General features: G+C 41.7%; 4 protein-coding genes across 12 annotated transcripts in view; 1 reads left to right on the top strand and 3 right to left on the bottom strand.

The window, feature by feature from the left end:
- rk (G-protein coupled receptor rickets) overlaps positions 1-1,223 on the bottom strand; it is a 49,839-nt gene extending 48,616 nt beyond the window's left edge. For both annotated transcript variants that reach the window (XM_033470373.2, XM_033470374.2), the window contains exon 1: positions 99-1,223. In XM_033470373.2, the coding sequence (XP_033326264.1) occupies positions 99-304 (206 nt within the window). In that variant the 5' untranslated portion in view covers positions 305-1,223. The remainder of the gene's footprint in view (positions 1-98) is intronic.
- A 382-nt stretch (positions 1,224-1,605) lies between these two features.
- Top3beta (DNA topoisomerase 3-beta) lies at positions 1,606-5,410 on the bottom strand. Its single transcript, XM_033470376.2, has 13 exons — positions 5,277-5,410; positions 5,050-5,192; positions 4,765-4,959; positions 4,522-4,689; positions 4,317-4,445; positions 4,099-4,217; positions 3,820-4,020; positions 3,536-3,740; positions 3,173-3,355; positions 2,890-3,099; positions 2,382-2,824; positions 2,052-2,313; positions 1,606-1,841 (listed from the first exon to the last, which is right to left on the bottom strand). Exons 1-13 carry the CDS (start codon positions 5,365-5,367, stop codon positions 1,635-1,637), a joined length of 2,556 nt encoding a protein of 851 aa, XP_033326267.1. The 5' UTR covers positions 5,368-5,410; the 3' UTR covers positions 1,606-1,634.
- On the top strand, positions 5,375-9,134 carry Vps2 (vacuolar protein sorting 2). 5 transcript variants are annotated; one of them, XM_033470379.2, is made up of 6 exons: positions 6,530-7,002; positions 7,247-7,450; positions 7,528-7,703; positions 7,791-7,925; positions 7,999-8,236; positions 8,367-9,134. In XM_033470379.2, the coding sequence occupies exons 2-5, from the start codon at positions 7,283-7,285 to the stop codon at positions 8,198-8,200; spliced, it is 681 nt and encodes a 226-aa protein (XP_033326270.1). In that variant the 5' UTR covers positions 6,530-7,002; positions 7,247-7,282; the 3' UTR covers positions 8,201-8,236; positions 8,367-9,134. The 5 variants fall into 5 exon arrangements, with proteins under 5 accessions (XP_033326271.1, XP_033326272.1, XP_033326269.1 ...); XM_033470380.2 differs by lacking the exon at positions 6,530-7,002 and adding an exon at positions 5,375-5,509 and having other exon boundaries at positions 7,999-9,134; XM_033470381.2 differs by having other exon boundaries at positions 6,521-6,828; positions 7,999-9,134.
- Positions 9,135-9,359: 225 nt separating this feature from the next.
- Positions 9,360-18,311, bottom strand: part of fid (class I SAM-dependent methyltransferase fire dancer) — a 45,179-nt gene continuing 36,227 nt past the window's right edge. For all 4 annotated transcript variants that reach the window (XM_033470480.2, XM_033470476.2, XM_076522496.1 and 1 more), the window contains exon 8: positions 9,360-18,286. In XM_033470480.2, coding sequence (XP_033326371.2) covers positions 15,659-18,286 — 2,628 coding nt within the window. In that variant the 3' untranslated portion in view covers positions 9,360-15,658. The remainder of the gene's footprint in view (positions 18,287-18,311) is intronic.

Raw genomic sequence — 18,311 nt, 5'->3', positions numbered from 1 at the left:
AAATACTATAACGAGAGAACCTAATAAGACGAACCCGTCGTTATTTCGGTCGCTGTATAATTAATCGAAACTATATATGTCGGATTATGTGTACTCACAGTTTGGTGATGTTCACGAGCGAGACGACCGGGTCCAGTGGCTGCCGGATGGACAGGAATCCGGCTCCCCGGCAAACAAACTCCCGTCCGTCGCCGGTGACGTTGCAGGGATCGTGCGAGGACCCGGGCTGCTCCTCGGCGGAGCAAACACGGCAGAGGAACATCGCGATAAGGACAGCGGCGACGGCGGTGTACTGCGTGCACATGCCGGCCAGCTTGCTACTAGCCCTTTTTCCTGCCGCCTGAGTCGCCGCACGCCGCGCCCAGGACCACGTAATTGTTTCACACTTCACCGCATTCTAATCGGTGGACACGATCGCGAGAGGAGACCGTTATCGCGCACAAAACAGGCCCGTCTGCTCTGTCCGTTCTCCGACGAGCTTGCACGGAAGCTCTCGAACCACTCGCACCCTTCGACTCGCTTCCAGCGACTGAACCACGCGACACGGATTCCGTTCACCGACTGACAGCCCGGCGCTACGTGCCCGACCGCGCTGATTCGCCCTCTCCCTCCCGCCAACCACCGTCGCCGGGATCGCCGCCCCGAGCCAATCAACTTTCTCCGTCTACCGATATGCCGTCGGTAATAGACTCGCGGCGCAACGCGGGATCCCCGCGTCCTGCCGTATATAGAGATCCGATCGGTCCTTTTCCTTTCAACCTGTTTGCCGGCGATCGAGCGGCCGATCGGTCTCGCTAACCGGTTCGTAATTCGTTCGGATACGGAACGTTTTCCGAATCGTAGCAATTTATTGGAAGCTCTTTCAATGGAAAGAAAACTTCTTGCCGATGTGGTACTTTAATGTCGATACTATGTCGAGATTTTATCACGCGGAAGCAACGAAACCCTCGATTCGGTTAATGCGATACGGGCGGCGTTTATTATCGCAGATAAGATAATTCACGATAATTCATCGAATTTCGGTGCACTTCGGACATTAATGGACATTTGAAACTGTCGAGTTCAATGTTGATATTCGTTCGGAAATGTCAAGCGTGAAAGTTACTCACTTAGATTGTCGGTATTTACGAAACGAAATTCAAATTGTTCGGACTCGGAAAAAGGCGCCGGAAGTGCCATCTCTGGGACACCTACGAAGAACACTGGAGATTAGTAATCGGTAATTTTGGATGTTCGATGATTTTTTTTTTTTAAATGTAATCGAACATGTACGTGACCCTTGTTTTTTTTTCTGTACAATTAAAATTCGGTCGAGAGCTTGTCTAAGCATAAATTATATATATATATATTTTTTGTTTGTTTGTTTAAAAAGTCACATAACATGATTTTTACAATTTCCATCTTAGCGTTCTAACGCAATACTGTTCGAGTTAGTGTTCGTTAAAAACTACAAGATCGCGAGATTTTTAAACGCACGATTCACTGTTGCAAATAACTTAATCCAGCCGGTGTGTATCAGACGTTGTTGAGGTAGCGAATATATTCGAATTTATTCTCGAGAATCACGCCTACTGACGAGCGCATCGGTGGTAGAAGAAAAGAAAGTTTGTGTTCGTGGCTTGGTTTATATGTTATTATACAAAGTATGCTGCCAATTGATCCATCTTATCTTTAGGAGGACGAGGTTTCCCCCGACTGCGACCTTTCGCGTGTCCGCGATTCCGGGTCGTGACTGGTTTCGAAGCGATCGCCCTGTGTTTCTCTACCAGAGAAATAAAAGCTGGTGTACAAAACACGCAGCCGCTCATCTCTGTCGCTTCATTGGGAAGTTTAGTTTTCTCCTGCAATGAAATATTTTATTAATATAGCACCAAGTTGTCTCGATTATCGTCAGAGATGAGAACCGCTGCTATTCGGCGAAGCAAGGTTCCTAATATTTCAGTATTTGTTCGTCGCGAGCATAACATTACGTAGTGTCCTGAATAGCAACGCATCCTTGAATATAAGCAGATCTCTGTTTCCAGCGTGGCAGTTAAAATTGATTGCTTTACCTGTTTATACTCCACAGTGACTAACTGCGCGCCGCAGTCGCACACATCGGTGTCGACCATTACTTTATGGGCATTTTCGAATAAATGAATAAGAACGTCGCAACGGTTGCAGCCCAATTTCCATTTCGGTGCAGCCGAAGGATCGAGCACGAGTATACCCGAATCGCACTCGAGGCAACTCGACAAACCGTTCGAATTCATACCGTGCGGACAGGTTGGATGCGTACACGAATTGCAACCGCTCGTTCCCTTCTTCATATCCCTGGACATTTAAACATCGTACGCTGAATCCGATCTACGATTACTCGCGTTATGGTATCGAATAATTACCTAAACGGTGGATTGTTGTAACAATACGGGCAGAACGTGTAGCTTTTCCCCCGAGCCCCCGTGGACCAGGAAAGCAATTCGAAATCGTCCAACGGACACTTCAGTTCCTTATAAATCCTAATGTTTCCATTCTGTGGAAGATTGTAGGTTTCGTTGCAATGCACACAGTGCATTCTTGACGGTTTCGTTTGTATATATTTCATGTAACGTCGGCATTTTCCACATCTGGAATGCGCCTTTCCCGACGCGGAAAGGGGCGAAAATGAGACCTCGAATAATTGGTCCATCGCTTCTATACTGTGCACAAAGTACTTGAACTTTTGTTTGAATATTTCCACCGTGTGCTGTAACACAGCATGGTAATCGGCTCGTCCCTGAGCTATCAGGTTCAGCTGTTCCTCGACGGCTGATCTCATCGTAGGCAAGACCAAGTCGGGGTCTATCTAATTTGTGAAGAAATCGATATGAAGCGAATCACATAATTTGTATAAATTACAGAAATTCGTACCTTTTGGTAACCATGGACCAACACGATTCCTAACGAAGTCGGTATCAGTTTCCTGCCTCCTGAAACGTTCACATAATTTCGCATACATATATTGTTTATATGTACCGGTATTGAAGCATCAGTTCCTATCCCGTGTTTCTCCATCAAGGAAATCAATTCCGCTTCTGTCAAGTAATCGGGCGGTTGCGTGTAGCATTCGAGCAGTTTTGTCTGTTACGAATTATACGAATAATTTCTCATTAGGCTCGTTAAGAAATAACCAATATTGATTTCTCGCAATCACCTCTTGTATGTTGACTCTTTCGCCAGGTGTAAATTTAGGTAACGTGTCGTTACTACCGAGTGTCTGCCACGTGAGAATACTGGTGTATCCAGGATCCAACAAGCTATGCCCGTTCGCGGTAAAAGTTTCCATCCCTATTTCGAATCTCGCCGTTGTACTTAGATATTTACAATCCGGAGCTAACTAGAAGGTTTCAAATATTTAGTATCTCCTCATTGAAATTAAATACTATGTACTATGAAATATATAATAATATATAATATAATATAATATAATATATAATATATATAATATACTATATAATAATAATTATTATATAATATATACTATATACTATGAAATACTATAACTGGGTATACTTACAGTAGCGATAAAATGTCGCGTAATGTAATCATACAGCCTCCACAAATCTCCATCGAGTTCGCTTCTTGTGGCGTGTTTCATCGGAGTAATGGGAGGATGGTCCCCGGCATTGTGTCCTTTCTTTGGTCTGTTAATACCGTTGGCTAATATTTTACGAACTTGATCTCCCCAGTCTGAACTGTTCTGTTGCTGCTTGAGCGTTGCACTAAACGCAAAAACATTTCATACATTAGCATATACCGTAAAAATAAGTGAGTAGAAATAATTATCATCGCAGAACTTACGCTAAATCAAAGTTCTCCGGGTACACGGTAGTCTCAGTTCGAGGGTAACTTATGTATCCTTGTATGTAAAGACGTTCTGCTATTTGCATGGCATGATGCGGTCCCATTCCCAACCCTGAACTCGCTACCCTCATTAATTCTACTGTGTTCAACGCTATCGGTCGTGATTTCGTTTTCTCCACGCTGTCCACGCTTAGCACGCTGGATTATATAATTCAATAAATGTTTCAGCATATTCATTACTTTATAACAAATCTTCCGAGTTGTTTAAATACTTACGTCGCTTGCTCGTACTCCTTCACATGGCTGAGAAACACATTCGCTACCTCCTTGTCGAAGGATCGCACACGACCCCAACTTAAGACAACATCTTGACCATCGGAAGACTTTACTGTAACCTTGAATGGATTTTATCTCCTTTATACTGAATATTCAAGTTGATTTAGAAGAAATACATTCTGGTGCGTAGAATCGTAATTCTATGGAAAAAGTGATACCTGTAGAACCCAATAGGCATCAGGCTTGAACGTTTGAATTTCGTCGTGCCTCTGTACACAGAATCCTAGTGTTGGTGTTTGGCAAGGACCGTAAGAGATAAGCGATACGTCTAAATCTCCATATTTTCCCTGAAGAAAGAAAGGAACAAATAAATGTGATCTATGTTAGAAACATTATTATGTTAATCATATTTTTTAATTGTACCTGAAAAAATTTCGTCTGGAACCTGGTAAAAGCGCAACCAATTCGCAAATCTAAGTCTTGCCTGGCATCGACGCTTTTAGCCTCATTCTCATTTGGCTTTATTAAGTTGCCCATTGCAGCTTTAATATCTTTCTCCGTGATGGCAGAAAATCTTGCTCGCCAAATGTCCTGAAATAAAAGAAAATTTTCTAAATCAGTACGACGTTAAAATACGTTTAAGTAATGTTAGTAAGAAAAGCTTACATTCGGATTTAATTTCCTGCTTGTCCCCTGTTGCACTGCACAGATAACTTCGAAACAGATATTTTCACCTTCTTTGTCACAATCCAGCCATAATATTAAATAATCACAGTGAGCTCCTTCCTTAGCGAGGAAATAAGGGATTTTTAATCTAGGAGCTGCCTCTTTCTTTTCGGTCTGACACGAAAATAACTCTGCCTTAAATAAGCCAAAAGAATAACTCTACATTAATACATACGCGAGCAAATTTTCTAAACACCATTTCAATTGTACATATTTTTCTCTTACAGGGTCCACTTTGTCCCAATGATTATATTTCGCAATGAAGTCCAAAGTCATAATATGACCGCAAACAGATGTCATTTTGAAGTTTACTGTTTCAGATCGAAACTGGCCTATCCATTCGTGCACAGAACACGATCCGTTTAAGCCTGAAATACGTAGGATTAATATTCAAATTCGAAAAATAAAATTAAATCAGGAGCTTGCTCCGATTATCGTGAAATTTAACCTACCTTTTCTAGTAGTGCATCGTCCGTTACTTAGAATATTGGCCAGCGAAGCTGCCAGAGACGGTTTCTCAGCAACCATAAAAGCTGTCTTCATTTTGATATCAGTTATCGCGGATGCGTATAATTTTATAACAAAGTTTTAATTTTTATTATGACAGCGTGACTACATAACGCACCAAGTACCGATAGCTTGAACCACACGTGTAATACGTCGCACATAAAACCGATCTTCCAAGGTAATTAATTTATTGTATATTAATTAATTATCTGCTTCTTTCTCTCCTGATTCGATACAATTATTAATTGTACTACTTTATTGATGCAAACTCGGACGACAGCGATACATAAATACTTGGGTGAACACAACCTCCTATTTTTTGATATGATGCAAACTTGCCAACCGTACGCAACAAGTTTATAATTTCGTTCAAATACATTATTTCATGTTACAGTTAAAAATCGTTTAATTCCATATTCCGTCTCTGCTGCACGAAATATTCAGAAAGTACAACAAAGATAAGTTTTATTTACAATTACTCAAAAAAATTGAGCGTACACCCACGTTCATGATGAAAATTAGCGGGAAAATGAATGAAAAATCAAAACAATTCGAACACGAAAATACAAGATTAAACTAGAGTTTCATTTTTGTTAAATACAGACAAAAAGTTCGTTGAATTAAACAATTTTTATATGAATTATTCGTTAGAATTTACGAACGAAATGCGTATTGTATTTTTGTTTCTCAATAGTCAAACGAAACCAAACGAAAACAACGCAAAATATAATTAACTAACACTAGAGTTCAAAGGGTGACTATGTTTGTTTCGCAATGTTCTTATTTGTTCTTTTATACGATATCGATGCAGTAAATTCTACTGACCAATTCTGTGCTCTTGATTTATTTTATTATCCACTAATTTTGCCGTAATTAATGTTTTAAAATGAGGGCGACAGTGACGCCTCTGGCGGAGAAACAGTGAAGCTCCTTTCAGCGTCCGTACAGCGCCAATTACACCAGCGGCAAAACGCTCAAACTGTTAGCCAAAATTGGCCGTTGGTAATTTGGCGAACAGTTTGAGCGTTTTGCCACTGGTGTAATTGGCGCTGAACGAACGCCGAAAGGAGCTTCACTTTTTCTCCACTAGAGGCGTCATGATCGCCACACATACGTACACTGCATTGTTGCTTGAAAACACTTTAATTTCTAAAAGATTTTACAAATTGTAAAGCGATCGTTAATAAATTTATTAGAAAAAATCCCCGACAAATTACACTCAATGGAATTTACTAACAAGCTTGATTATTAATGCTGAAATTTAATTTGAAATCCCTCGCGGTTCTGTCAAATTGACGTTGACATTGACAGTCAATCGCAGTTGACCAGAAACAATTGAGTTATTGAATATCTAAATTGTACTCTTAACCATGAACTCATCTGTTTCTAATTTGATAGCATTGTTTCTGTAGATAGATACTTTAAGAATCTGAATCAGTGCGAAGAAAGCTGATAAGGTTTAGAAATGTCAAAAACATTCTCGATATATTACTACACGTGAGAGTCTTTTTAATCATTTCGGGCTTGTGACTCATCAGTTCGTAACCTCCGCGTATCCTGTATTTGTGATAATAGTATCGTAATTTATCGAAAGTCAATCTGTAAAGACAATAAGATATTGTTGCAAGCTATTCAGGATACAATTACCTACAAAACGGTTTAATAATTCAGGTCTGTCTTTACTGTTGTGTATTTGTACACTTTATTATTATTTATTTATTAAACGAGCCAATTTCCCTCTAGATTAAGGAATATAATACGAACAATGATTTAGTTAAAGAGTACATTGTGTTAATTGTGTCGGAAGATTTGAGAATCATAATGTTTTTGGTGGAAACATGATAATAGTAATATAGAACTAATACTCATTAAATAATATTTTATTTAATGGCTTATATATTTATTTTATTTGTAGTGAAACAAATTTGCTGACAATTCTTCATCCAGAACCATGGAGTGGTTGTTCGGAAAACGAATTACTCCCGAGGAAATGCTCAGGAAGAATCAGAGAGCTTTGAATAAGGCGATGAGAGACCTAGATAGAGAAAGAATGAGGATGGAACAACAAGAAAAGAAAATTATACAAGATATAAAGAAGCTGGCCAAAGATGGACAAATGGTGATACAACTTAACTTTGTGAAATCCATCTTATATATATTTATTCGATACCTACTGTTAGCGTTACTATTTCATAGGATGCTGTAAAAATTATGGCAAAAGATCTCGTGAGAACCAGACGTTACGTGAAGAAGTTTATGTTAATGAAAGCGAATATACAAGCGGTCTCATTGAAAATACAGACGTTACGTTCGCAAAATACAATGGCGCAGGCAATGAAGGGTGTTACAAGAGCAATGCAGAATATGAACAAGTGATATTATTTTCAATATTTTACTGATATTTAGAATGAAACTGCATTTCACGCTTTTACAATGTCTAACGTATATTACCGTTATAGGCAACTGAATCTTCCTCAAATTCAGAAAATATTGCAAGAGTTTGAAAAACAATCAGAAATAATGGATATGAAAGAGGAGATTATGAATGATGCGATAGATGATGCGATGGAGGATGAGGGAGACGAAGAGGAAAGGTAAAATAAATGAAAAAATTGTAAATCTAGATGTTACTGGTAATCCTTTAACCGTTTCACTTGGTACTTTCAGCGATGCCATTGTATCGCAAGTTCTCGATGAACTGGGTCTGCAATTAACGGACCAATTGTCTGGTCTACCACAGGCGTCAGGTTCGCTAACTGTAACTGGTACAAGGCAACCGGTTGCAGCAGCTGCCGGATCCGACGATACTGGAAATCTTGACGCAGACGCTGATTTGCAGGCCCGATTGGAAAACCTACGACGTGAATAAATTGCATACAGTGTTGATTGTTGAAAGGTGTATAAAGTATGTAAAAACAAAGATTAATTTTGTAAGCATATTTCATTATATATGCTGTACGTCTTTAATTAATTGATCGATTGGATAGTATAGGTGCGTGATTTGTAAATATATAAGAATAACGTTATTTCTACAGCTGCTTGAAGCGATTCATTTGGAGCTGGTACACACAGAATGGCACCTACTATTTTGCCTACAGTATTCATTAAGAAAATGTTAAGTTTTTCAAAATAAAAAAGATCAAATAATGTTATACCAATGTAGAAAAGAATCAGTGTATCTTGGTGTTCTTGTGCATACTTTTTTTAGCACAAGGAATTTTGTAAAGAAGTCCGTTACAAAACTGCTAATCGAATATACATACTGTAACACAAATACTTACTGTATTTTCATAATTACGTGTACATAACTTTTTGTGGAAACTTTGTAGTTTATGTATATGTACATATGCTTTCCTTTTTTTTACCACGTTTAGTACACCTTCTCTTAAAGCGTTTAAGAACTGATCTAATAGTTTTGATAAGAAAAAAAAACGAGCAACAAAATATATATGTGATTCTTTACACTAAATATAGAGAAGCGAACGCGATATATAATAAGCTTTTGCATTGTTTTTACCGAAACATTTTTCAGCGACTCTCCCAAGAATTGCTTCCAAAATTAATAAGACACACAAAGTGATAAGCTTATTAAATTGCGGTATATGTTACGAATGAACGAAGTTACTCGATGGACTCTACTGAAATAAAATAGTGCAATAGTTCCATATGACATACAGTAAATAATAGTTACATGTTACATACATATATATATATATATATATATATATATGAACATCTTCATTATGGTGATATAATTGAAAACGTTGGAAAAATTAGTTTAATAAATGAAACATAAAACCACAGTTACTTGTTCAGTCTATTTTGCCATACCTACTAGATATTATTATTAAGTTTCTAAACTTAACCATTAATTTGTGAAACACAATAAAAAAAAATGATTACACGATCCATTAAAAAAATATAGCTAATTGTTCAGGGGGTGGGGGGGGGGGAGATTTCTCGGTAGGGTAAACAAAAATAAGCATGCTAAACAGTTTCACAGGGTATAGTAGTCAATAATTCCGATAGAAATATGAAATATTATCTCTATTAACCGAAAATGTACATATACATAATAATGCGCAGTAGATAATCATTCTAATATCCGGACCGTGAAATACAGGTATAAAATAGAAGTCTGGTCTGGTTTCGAACATGGCCTAAATAGACGTTCAAAATGAACAACGAACGAGTTCAATTAATCGATCGAAGTGCACTGAATTGATAATTCGGTATCGTTCCGGAAAGTTTCAATCAAACTTATCTATGCAGTATCACTGGACCGCGAATATATTATAGAGAGAAAAGGGGGAAGAAAAAAGTAACGAAAGAGAAAATGAAGGAGAAAAATTGTTCTCTCGTACGATGATAATATTACTAAAGCGGGGGAACGAGGAAAGCCGACCGTACGCGATAATTAATTAAATATGCCCAACGATCTCGAATTTCGATTCAAATTCAGAATTAGGTGTTTCAATGTTAGCGACTGAAATTTAAAATTTCAACTGTTCAATTAAAGCGGTAGATCTTAAACGTAAGGATAAACGGTTCTCGAATGTTCAAAACTTGCCGTACTTAAAAAGAAAAAGGTCTTCCTTCGTGTTCTCTTCGAATCGGTATCGCGTCACACCTTGATCACGATCGTGATTATTACGATTTCTCGTACTTTCTTCGTTCCCCGACCGGTAAATCCTATAGAAACATGATGTAGTTTACAAAAACTGTGACGGGACCTTCTGTCAATCACATGTATATATATTGTCAATATCTTTTAAACATCTCCGAGGTACCCGGCCAAGCGGAACGTACCCCAAGCCCTAGAATCGTTATACCGAAGAGATATAATTTATCTTGTAGCGCCCCCACTCGTGTCCGCTTAGAATTAAACGCGTTTGAAAGTTCGCGCGTGTCCAACGCCTCGAAGTATCGTTTAAATGTTTTTTTCTTTCAATTTCATGGTATGTATGTACGTGTGTATGCGCTAAGGATAGAGGTAATTGTTATTAATAATTGTTAGACGGTGGTGGTAGTAGTAAACACTACGTAAAACAAAGTATCTGCAGTTTTCTTTTTTTCTTTCGTAACACCGGAGAGAGGATGGCTCCTCTCTCTCTCTCTCTCTCTCTCTCTCTCCCGTGTGTGTCTCTTATTGTTCAAACAAACCTCACGAGCCGAAATATAATATATATATATATATTATATTTCGGCTATATATAATATAATATGATATAATAATATAATATTATAATATAATATAATATAATATATATATTATTATATAATTATAATTATATAATATAATATATATAATCTTGCCGGATAGAGATCTATTCTCGCAAGCTATAATACACGTAGTTGAGTCGATGCGAAAAAATTGAAGGATCGTTCGTAAACTGATTATACGGATGTAATTACTAATATGTATTTCTCGTCTTTTCTCTTTCTCGTTCGTTTTGTAAATCGCTCGAATTTGTTACCCTGATATTGTGCAGTCGAACGAAAACTGACTGTAACGAAGGAATTAAAACCTGCTTCTTCGAGTACGTTCACAAAACTGTGTGTTCTACCAGTGGCACCCAAAATCGCTGATCGTTCGTAAAGTGTTAGCACCATTTCCTACGATAATCGTCCTCCTTGGATAGAACCATATTTTTTTGTTTGTTTACGCTTACACAGCGGAATCGCTCTGAAAACTTTTGCGACCTTAATTATAATGGTTAACGATTCCGAATAAATGCGGGAAGTAATTTGAATTTGAAAGAAATTCGCTCTCTCTCTCTTTCGATCGTTTCTCTCTCGAAAAATTTTCAGAACGATTCCGACGCACCTGCTACGACGCGCGATATGCTACGATATAATAGAAAGTAGTACGCAAACACTGAACCTCGTGTTGTTATTATTAATCGCGGTTAGTTATTAACGCTCCTCGTTCGGATGGAAAGGGAATAAATATGCGCGAAGGACAATTGTTTGTTTTTTTTTTCATCTTAAATACTCGCTATATAAGAGTGTGGGATTATTAGACCTTATACACGGTGTGTATCTGTGCAATTTATGTACGCTTTTGTACGCGCGCGTGTGTTCCTTTCCTCCTTTACGTGATACGTACACATATATGCACCTGTATACATGTGTATATGTATATATGTACACACTCGCCACGCACATAACATAACATATACACACATGTAAGCATTGTCGAACACAGCCATCGCTAGGTACGCAGCGTTTTAAAGATCCGACACAGTTTTATTCGTATTCTTTTTTGTTCGTTTCTTTATGTTGTTGCTGGTGGCGGAGTTTAAGTACGATTAGGGGAATCTTACGTCGGTACGTCCTACGGTATGTGTAGGCATGCGCGAATGTTATTTCGACATCGACTAACAAAATCTTCACTATCGAGCTGCTGTTGTTGCTGCTACACGCTCAAAGTTAAACGCAACGTATCGAGAGGAAGACTATTATTATACCGACATATTAAGTGCCCTGCAACGGTGAAACCGAGGAATCAAGTCGTAGAACAAAAATTCGCTGTACAAACGCATCGAGATTGTTGTTCAATTTTTCAATTAGTTATAGTATTCGCGCATACCTGATCGCTATGATACATTAGGTGGACCGGAAAGTTATGTCGTTCGTTTACATGAAATTCAAACAGATAAATATGCGCAGAAACGACATTACTTTCCGGTCCCCCTAATACTATTACAATAAGTTTTTGCTTCTGACGGTGATAGTCGCGTACGTATTTTCCTCCCGCGTCCGCTTCACTCGTTTTCGCTTTATACAAATCGATCCTGCGAGTTACACGCGAATCGTGCGCATTGTATACGTATAACCCTTATAGAAACCTCTCTCGCGAGCGAGGCACGCACCCTTACGGTATATCGACCAAGAAGAACAAAAAAGAACGCGTCAAAGGACTGTTCGTAAATCAGCGTATGGATCGTGGAGACGTTCGTAAACGTACGGATGAGCAATAAACGATATTTAGGCTCTAGATTCAAAGTTGCGACGAATTCTCTCCACCTATCGAATAGTTTGCTGGTTGTGCATTCGCCCGTTTCTCCTCCGGTGACGCCGTTTCCATAAAATGTTAGTTCCCCGCAGCAGAAACTAACTGATATTTCCGTCGAGTTGCGTTCAGTTCAATTTGTTCAGATTTATTCAATTTATTCAGATCATCCGATAGTTCGTTGGAATTGGAATCAAGCAACCCCTACCCCCCCTCCTGAACCGATCGCAACCCTTCGAACGTTCTCACGAAATCGTGATAGATTGCCGATACTTGTATGTATGTATGTATGTATGTATGTATACACGTAGATGTATATATGTATGTAGATTTTTGTATTCTCAGTAAGATATTTACAAAAAAAGTGTAGCAAAGTACGCTCGTTCATAACATATAAAGTATAATATCACTGGATCCGTTAAAGTTTACTTTGGAGACTTATTTAATCCCTTTTCGCGTACACGTGCGCGCGATCGTTTCTCACTATTATGACATCTACGAAAAACGCTTTTTTGTAAATTGATTTGATATTTTGTGTCAACAACTTCGCGATCTATATATATATATATATATATATGTATGTATATATATGTATTTTTGCATCTTTTAATTAGGTTTTATCTCGCAGTCAGTACCGTTTAATGCGTATAGATTTACAGTCCTTCGTTTCAACCCTTTTCATTACGCCCCGTTTAATCGTTTACTGTGAACTAACATTTACGAGATGAATATCCAACAATCTTCGCCGAAAGAATGTTTTCGTATTTGAATATTTCGGATTCTCGAAAACGAAGGAACCTCCTCTCGACTCCCCTTGTCAACGATAAGCTTACGGAGAGATTTGTTAACGTTGTTCTCCTGCTATCTGTGGTATAACGCTCGTCGAGTGATTTTTCTTGAAGTTATTGCGATATTACAACAATTCCGAACACTTGATGATCCCGCTGTGCATCCTCGCATCTTTTGTTGTTTTACGTAAGCACGTTTTTCTTTTTTTTTTTTTTGTAAAACGCCAATGAAGTCGGAGACGCAGTCTATTTTTTTCTTTTTTTTTTTTTACTTTGGTCCTTCGCGTTATTAGGTTTCGAATTTTGCGAGAGTGCCGCGCCTCTGATCGTTCTACTTCACTGTGTTCATCGAATTCTAACTCGAGGCTGACTCGTCTCATCGAACTGTACGTCGAATTATGATATAGTAGAGGTCTTGCGTTTTTTTTACATTTCCGATAAACATTTTGCACCGACAGAGCGCGAATATTTTCAGCCAAAATGATAAGAGGATCTTCGCGTAGCGTGTGTGAACCACGGAGCTACTTGATAAGAAATTTAATTGGTCGTCCAAGGTCGCTAAGGCGCTAATCCCACAGCTATTTACCCACTTTTTACCGTTGTTATTTTTCAGAAGCTAACTCTACGCGCAAAAATGTTTACACCTTCGATTCTGTTTGTCGTACGTAGATTCACTTTTCATCTACGGTTTTAGTGCCTTTTCGAATGTAAGTAGATCCTCTTGTTATTTCGGTGGGCGTACAGCAATACCTCGTTTAACAAATCTTCACGTAGAAACGATTCGTATGCACGCGATAGTTTTGCGGTGGCACGACTCAATCGATGCCAGAACATTTTTTCAAAAAATTAACACAACGACAGATCTGCTAAACAAATTCTCTTCGTTAAAACGAGGCATTCCTGTAGCAGTTTCCTCGAACCCTTCTATAGTAATAGCGCAATAACATCCGCTACCGTGGGACCTCGCTTCCGATATACATTTCACTCGCAAGCCCTTGATTGTTTCCCGGCCGAATAAACGCTACCGAAGCATCGTTACATCTGGAAGTAATCTATGGTTGCCGAACGGGAATCGATAATTATATACATTGCACGATTAAATGAAAATTGCCGTTTGCTGCTGCCGCGCGTGTCAATCCTTAAACAGCGAGAGATTGACGCACGGCCTCTCGCGGTAAAACGAGAGACAGTTTCTTGTACGTTCTATGCGTTTTCGTTTTTCTTTTTTTTTTTATCATCGATCCACGGTTACGCGAAGATCGCGCGGACCGATCCTAACCGATTCCCGGACCTCCTCGATGCGCATAAAGGTTTAGCATGTCCTGTGCGAAAACACTAAACATTCAAGAGATTCGAACGTTTTAAGAAATGAGCAAAAACACGACTCGAATCGTACCCGATCACCGACATCATATCGGGTGTTCACATATTCCCTAGCGAACGGTGGCTGGTAATCGTGTGAACATCCCGCACATTTTACGGATATCTTAAATAGAATAAGTTGACCGATCGATAACAGGTGTTCTCTGCGATGAAAAAGATTAGGAACCATGGACCTAAACGCTTAAACTAAAGCTACGCGATATCACGGTTCGAGTCTAGAATATTACGAACTTCCAACGGGGACGAGAACCGAAGACGAATTTTTAACAAACGAACAAACAAACGAGAAACATCTTTTGGTCAAGCGCTTAGACGAATGATACAAATCGCTATTCTATTAGTGTCGCTTACTGCTGAATACCTTCGTTTACCGATCTGTGCGCTTACGTCGGAAACGTTTTCTTGTTATTTTACATATTTACACGCCGCCCCCTTATTCGTTAATCTCTAATCTCGCTGCTTTTGGTTTCCCATCTTTGGCTCTAACTCCGCGCGTCGTCCACCGCCCCCACCCCACCCCCTGTTTTTTTTGGTACATAGCGAATGGTACATGATATATTTTGTATTTGCAACTCAACAGAATTCGTCGACATGCGCAACACGTCGTGGATACAAGAGTTTATGCTAGAAATGTTGGATACTCGCGCGACGAAATGCTCTTTGGATCGTGTGGTACTTCGTGAACAGCAAGTTCGAGATGGCCAATTTCGTTGCATCTAGAAAGTCGAGTACGTATATCGTTAAACGATTCTGGGATTCGGTAAGCTAACATTTAAGAGACGAAAGCTCGGTTTGTCGAATTAAAAGAATATGGAGAACGATGTCGCCTGGGGACAGGCAACCCGGCATACGACGACGTGAAGTCGGTTTCGGTGTTTGACTATGCTCCTGGCAGAGTCTCTCTGACAGTTAATCAATCTCAGCCAGAACGTTTGAAGATAAATCCGAGCACAAGGACTCCGTGGAACGATGCTCGTGAAGAGACGGTTGCCGTCGCACATACAGTTTTCTAAACGCAAAGAAGTCGGTCAGTACCACACGAAAGTAAAAGCCCCGAGGCGTCGCAAGCTGATTAAGATCCCCGATAAGTGATCCGCCTGGCGTGGAGACTAGAATGTGCGACTCGAGCACGGGCCTCGAGTCATATAGTCCAGACCTGCACCTTCTCCGCGACGATGCACCAGCTCGCGTGGTCGTAGTAGGACGAGATGATGTGCAGGTTCTCCACGTACTTGTTGATCAATTGGTCCAGCTCGCCTTCCCTGAACACGTGATAGTACTGATGATAAGTTATGGCGCCGCCGCCTCGGTCGGACGGCAGGGACTCCTGGGACGACGAGGCGCTCAGAGTGGCGTTGCTCCCAGTGCTGGTGACCAGACAGTCCGTGCTGCGTTTGCTGTTGTCGGGGTACCTAGGCGGGGTCTCCTCGGATGCCGAGCGTCTCTGGATCTGCAGTCTCCTTTTCTCCGCGTACGACTTCGGGTACTCCGCGTTGTTGGACAACAGGGAGACCATGCTGCTGCACAGTCTTCCGGTTGAGTCCGCGTGACTCCCGTCGCTCAGGCTAATGGTATTGTCGATGGACTCACCTATGTCGCTAGACTCTATAGAGTTCGCTGACCTCACGTAAGGCTTCGCGGAGTTCTTCTCGGAGTTCTCCTTCTCGCCGATAAACTCCCCGGTATTCGACACCATCACAAAGTCCATAATGTCGTCGGACGTGCTCCTGTGCATGTCGACGCCGCTGTTGTTGGCGTCCACGTTGTTCTCGGCGTTCTCGGGGAAACCGTTGTTCGCGTTGCTCAGCCAAGCGATCGTGTCGGACAAGTCGTTGTATTTAGAGGACTTGGTAGACTTCGAGATCTCCGAAGATAGTATCGGTACCTGCTCAGACTTATTCCCCTTCTTCTCCAAGACCTGACCAAGGCTCGTATCTTCTTTGACTTCGGACGCTTCGCGATTCTGGTCTGATCGCATCAGGTTTCCGTTCAGCCTCTCCGTGAAGTCTATCAAATGTTTCCGGCACTCCTCGCTCCAGGTGTCCTCCACCTCTGGCAACTGATCGCTCAAGGCAGCCTCGGTTCTAATCTTGTTCTCGGTGTTGATAGACGTCTCTGTGTTGCGTTGTGCTTGAGAGCCGACTCGGGTGTGCGTTTTCTGTATCGCAGCCTCCACCGTGTCCTCCAAGGAGCTGGCCACGTTAGCTGCCGCTTTCAACAGTCTGGAGCATTGCGACGAGGAGTCTGTCACGGTTCGAACCTCTTCCTCTTTCGAGTCAGCCACGTATCCCGAAGATTCCTCGTTGGTGGTGTCGCTTGGATCGGAAACGTTCTCCGCCGAGCTGTCTAGAACCTCGGACTCCGTGCATTCGGACTTGTTGTTGTCTTTTTTAGCGTACCTCTCGTCCGAGATCACGCTGATCACCGAGCCCACGGACTCCGGCGACGACACACCGCTGGAGTCGCTGTCGAGATCGTCGGTCTCGGGGTTAAACAGCTCCAGCGACAGCAGCCGAGGCAGAACCTTGGTGACAGCTTCCAAACGACCGCTGGCCGTCGACGAGGCTCGCCTAACTAATGGGAAAGAGGGTTTAGTTCTAGTCGCGAAGCCCGACTTCTGCTTCAACAGCTCCTTGATCTGATTCAACATGACCTTACGACTCTCGTCCTCTTTAACAATCACGTTTTCTTTCTCTGGACAAGGCGTCACCTTCGTCTCCACCGCGTTGGATATCAACGGAGCGGTGTCCTCTATGGTCTTTGGTTCGTCAAGGTCTACAGTCTCGGACATGGACCTGAACGCGCGTATGGTTTGTAAAGAGGGTTTCTTGGTTTCGAAAACGCTGCTCCTACGGACTTCGGTCTTCTCGGGCTTCTTCTCAGCCTCTGGAACCGGACTGGCCGGCTGTTGACCGACGTCGACGTTGTCCGATTTGCTCGAGGCAAGCGTTTTCTCGCCGTTCAGAGGTTGCTGGGTCGGAGGGGGAGCGAAGAACGGTCTCGTGAACACTGGATTCAAAGTTCTAGGTGACAGCCCGGGCGGACTAGGTGGGGGCAGAGATTTGCTGGTCGCCGGAAACTGTTTGAGCAGCGGAGATATGGAGATGAGCTTGAGTATGGAATTGGAGATGTCCGGCGGATGTTTGACGCGGGGAGAAGGAGGCGCCGAGGTGCTGGTCAGGTGATGATGACCGGTGGTAGCCGGCAGAACGTCCACCGCGGGCGGGACGTCCTGCTTTGGCACGTAGATCACGGACCCGATGCTGTCTTCGGAGTCGACACTGGTGTCGCTCTGCAAACTGTTGTCCTTGGACGAGTCCGAACCGTCCTCTCTGGACAAGCGTCTCTCGATACCCTCCACTTCCCTGGTGACGGTCGCGGCGGGCTCGACCTTGTCGCTGGCTTTCGCTTTGGACTCGTCCTGCGCGTCGGCCGCTGGCGTTGCCTCGCTCTCGCTCGACTTCCAGCCCTGCAGGATCTTCACGAAACCGTTCTTGATCGACATCCCCGAGACCTCGATATTCGTCGACTGTTTGATCTTATCCGTGAACCGCTGAAGCCGCTTCGACGCGTTTCCCGAGTACAACGACTCGCGCAGAGCCTCGAACGTGGTCCCTTTGTAGATCAGGTCCTCGTTCAGAGACGCCTGCTTCATGATGTTCCGGCGGACCCGCTCCTTCTCCTCTAAACGATCCGTGGACATCAGCTCCTCGTTCATTGAGCTCTGCTTCAGGATACTTCCTCGCTTCGAGTGATGACTGGGTGTTACCTAGAATCGCACGAATAACAGTGGC

The sequence above is a fragment of the Megalopta genalis genome, chromosome 5, assembly GCF_051020955.1.
Source record: "Megalopta genalis isolate 19385.01 chromosome 5, iyMegGena1_principal, whole genome shotgun sequence".
In the NCBI taxonomy this organism is placed as follows: domain Eukaryota; kingdom Metazoa; phylum Arthropoda; class Insecta; order Hymenoptera; family Halictidae; genus Megalopta; species Megalopta genalis.
Note: the sequence above shows the minus strand (reverse complement) of the source record. Positions and strands in the feature narration are given on the sequence as shown.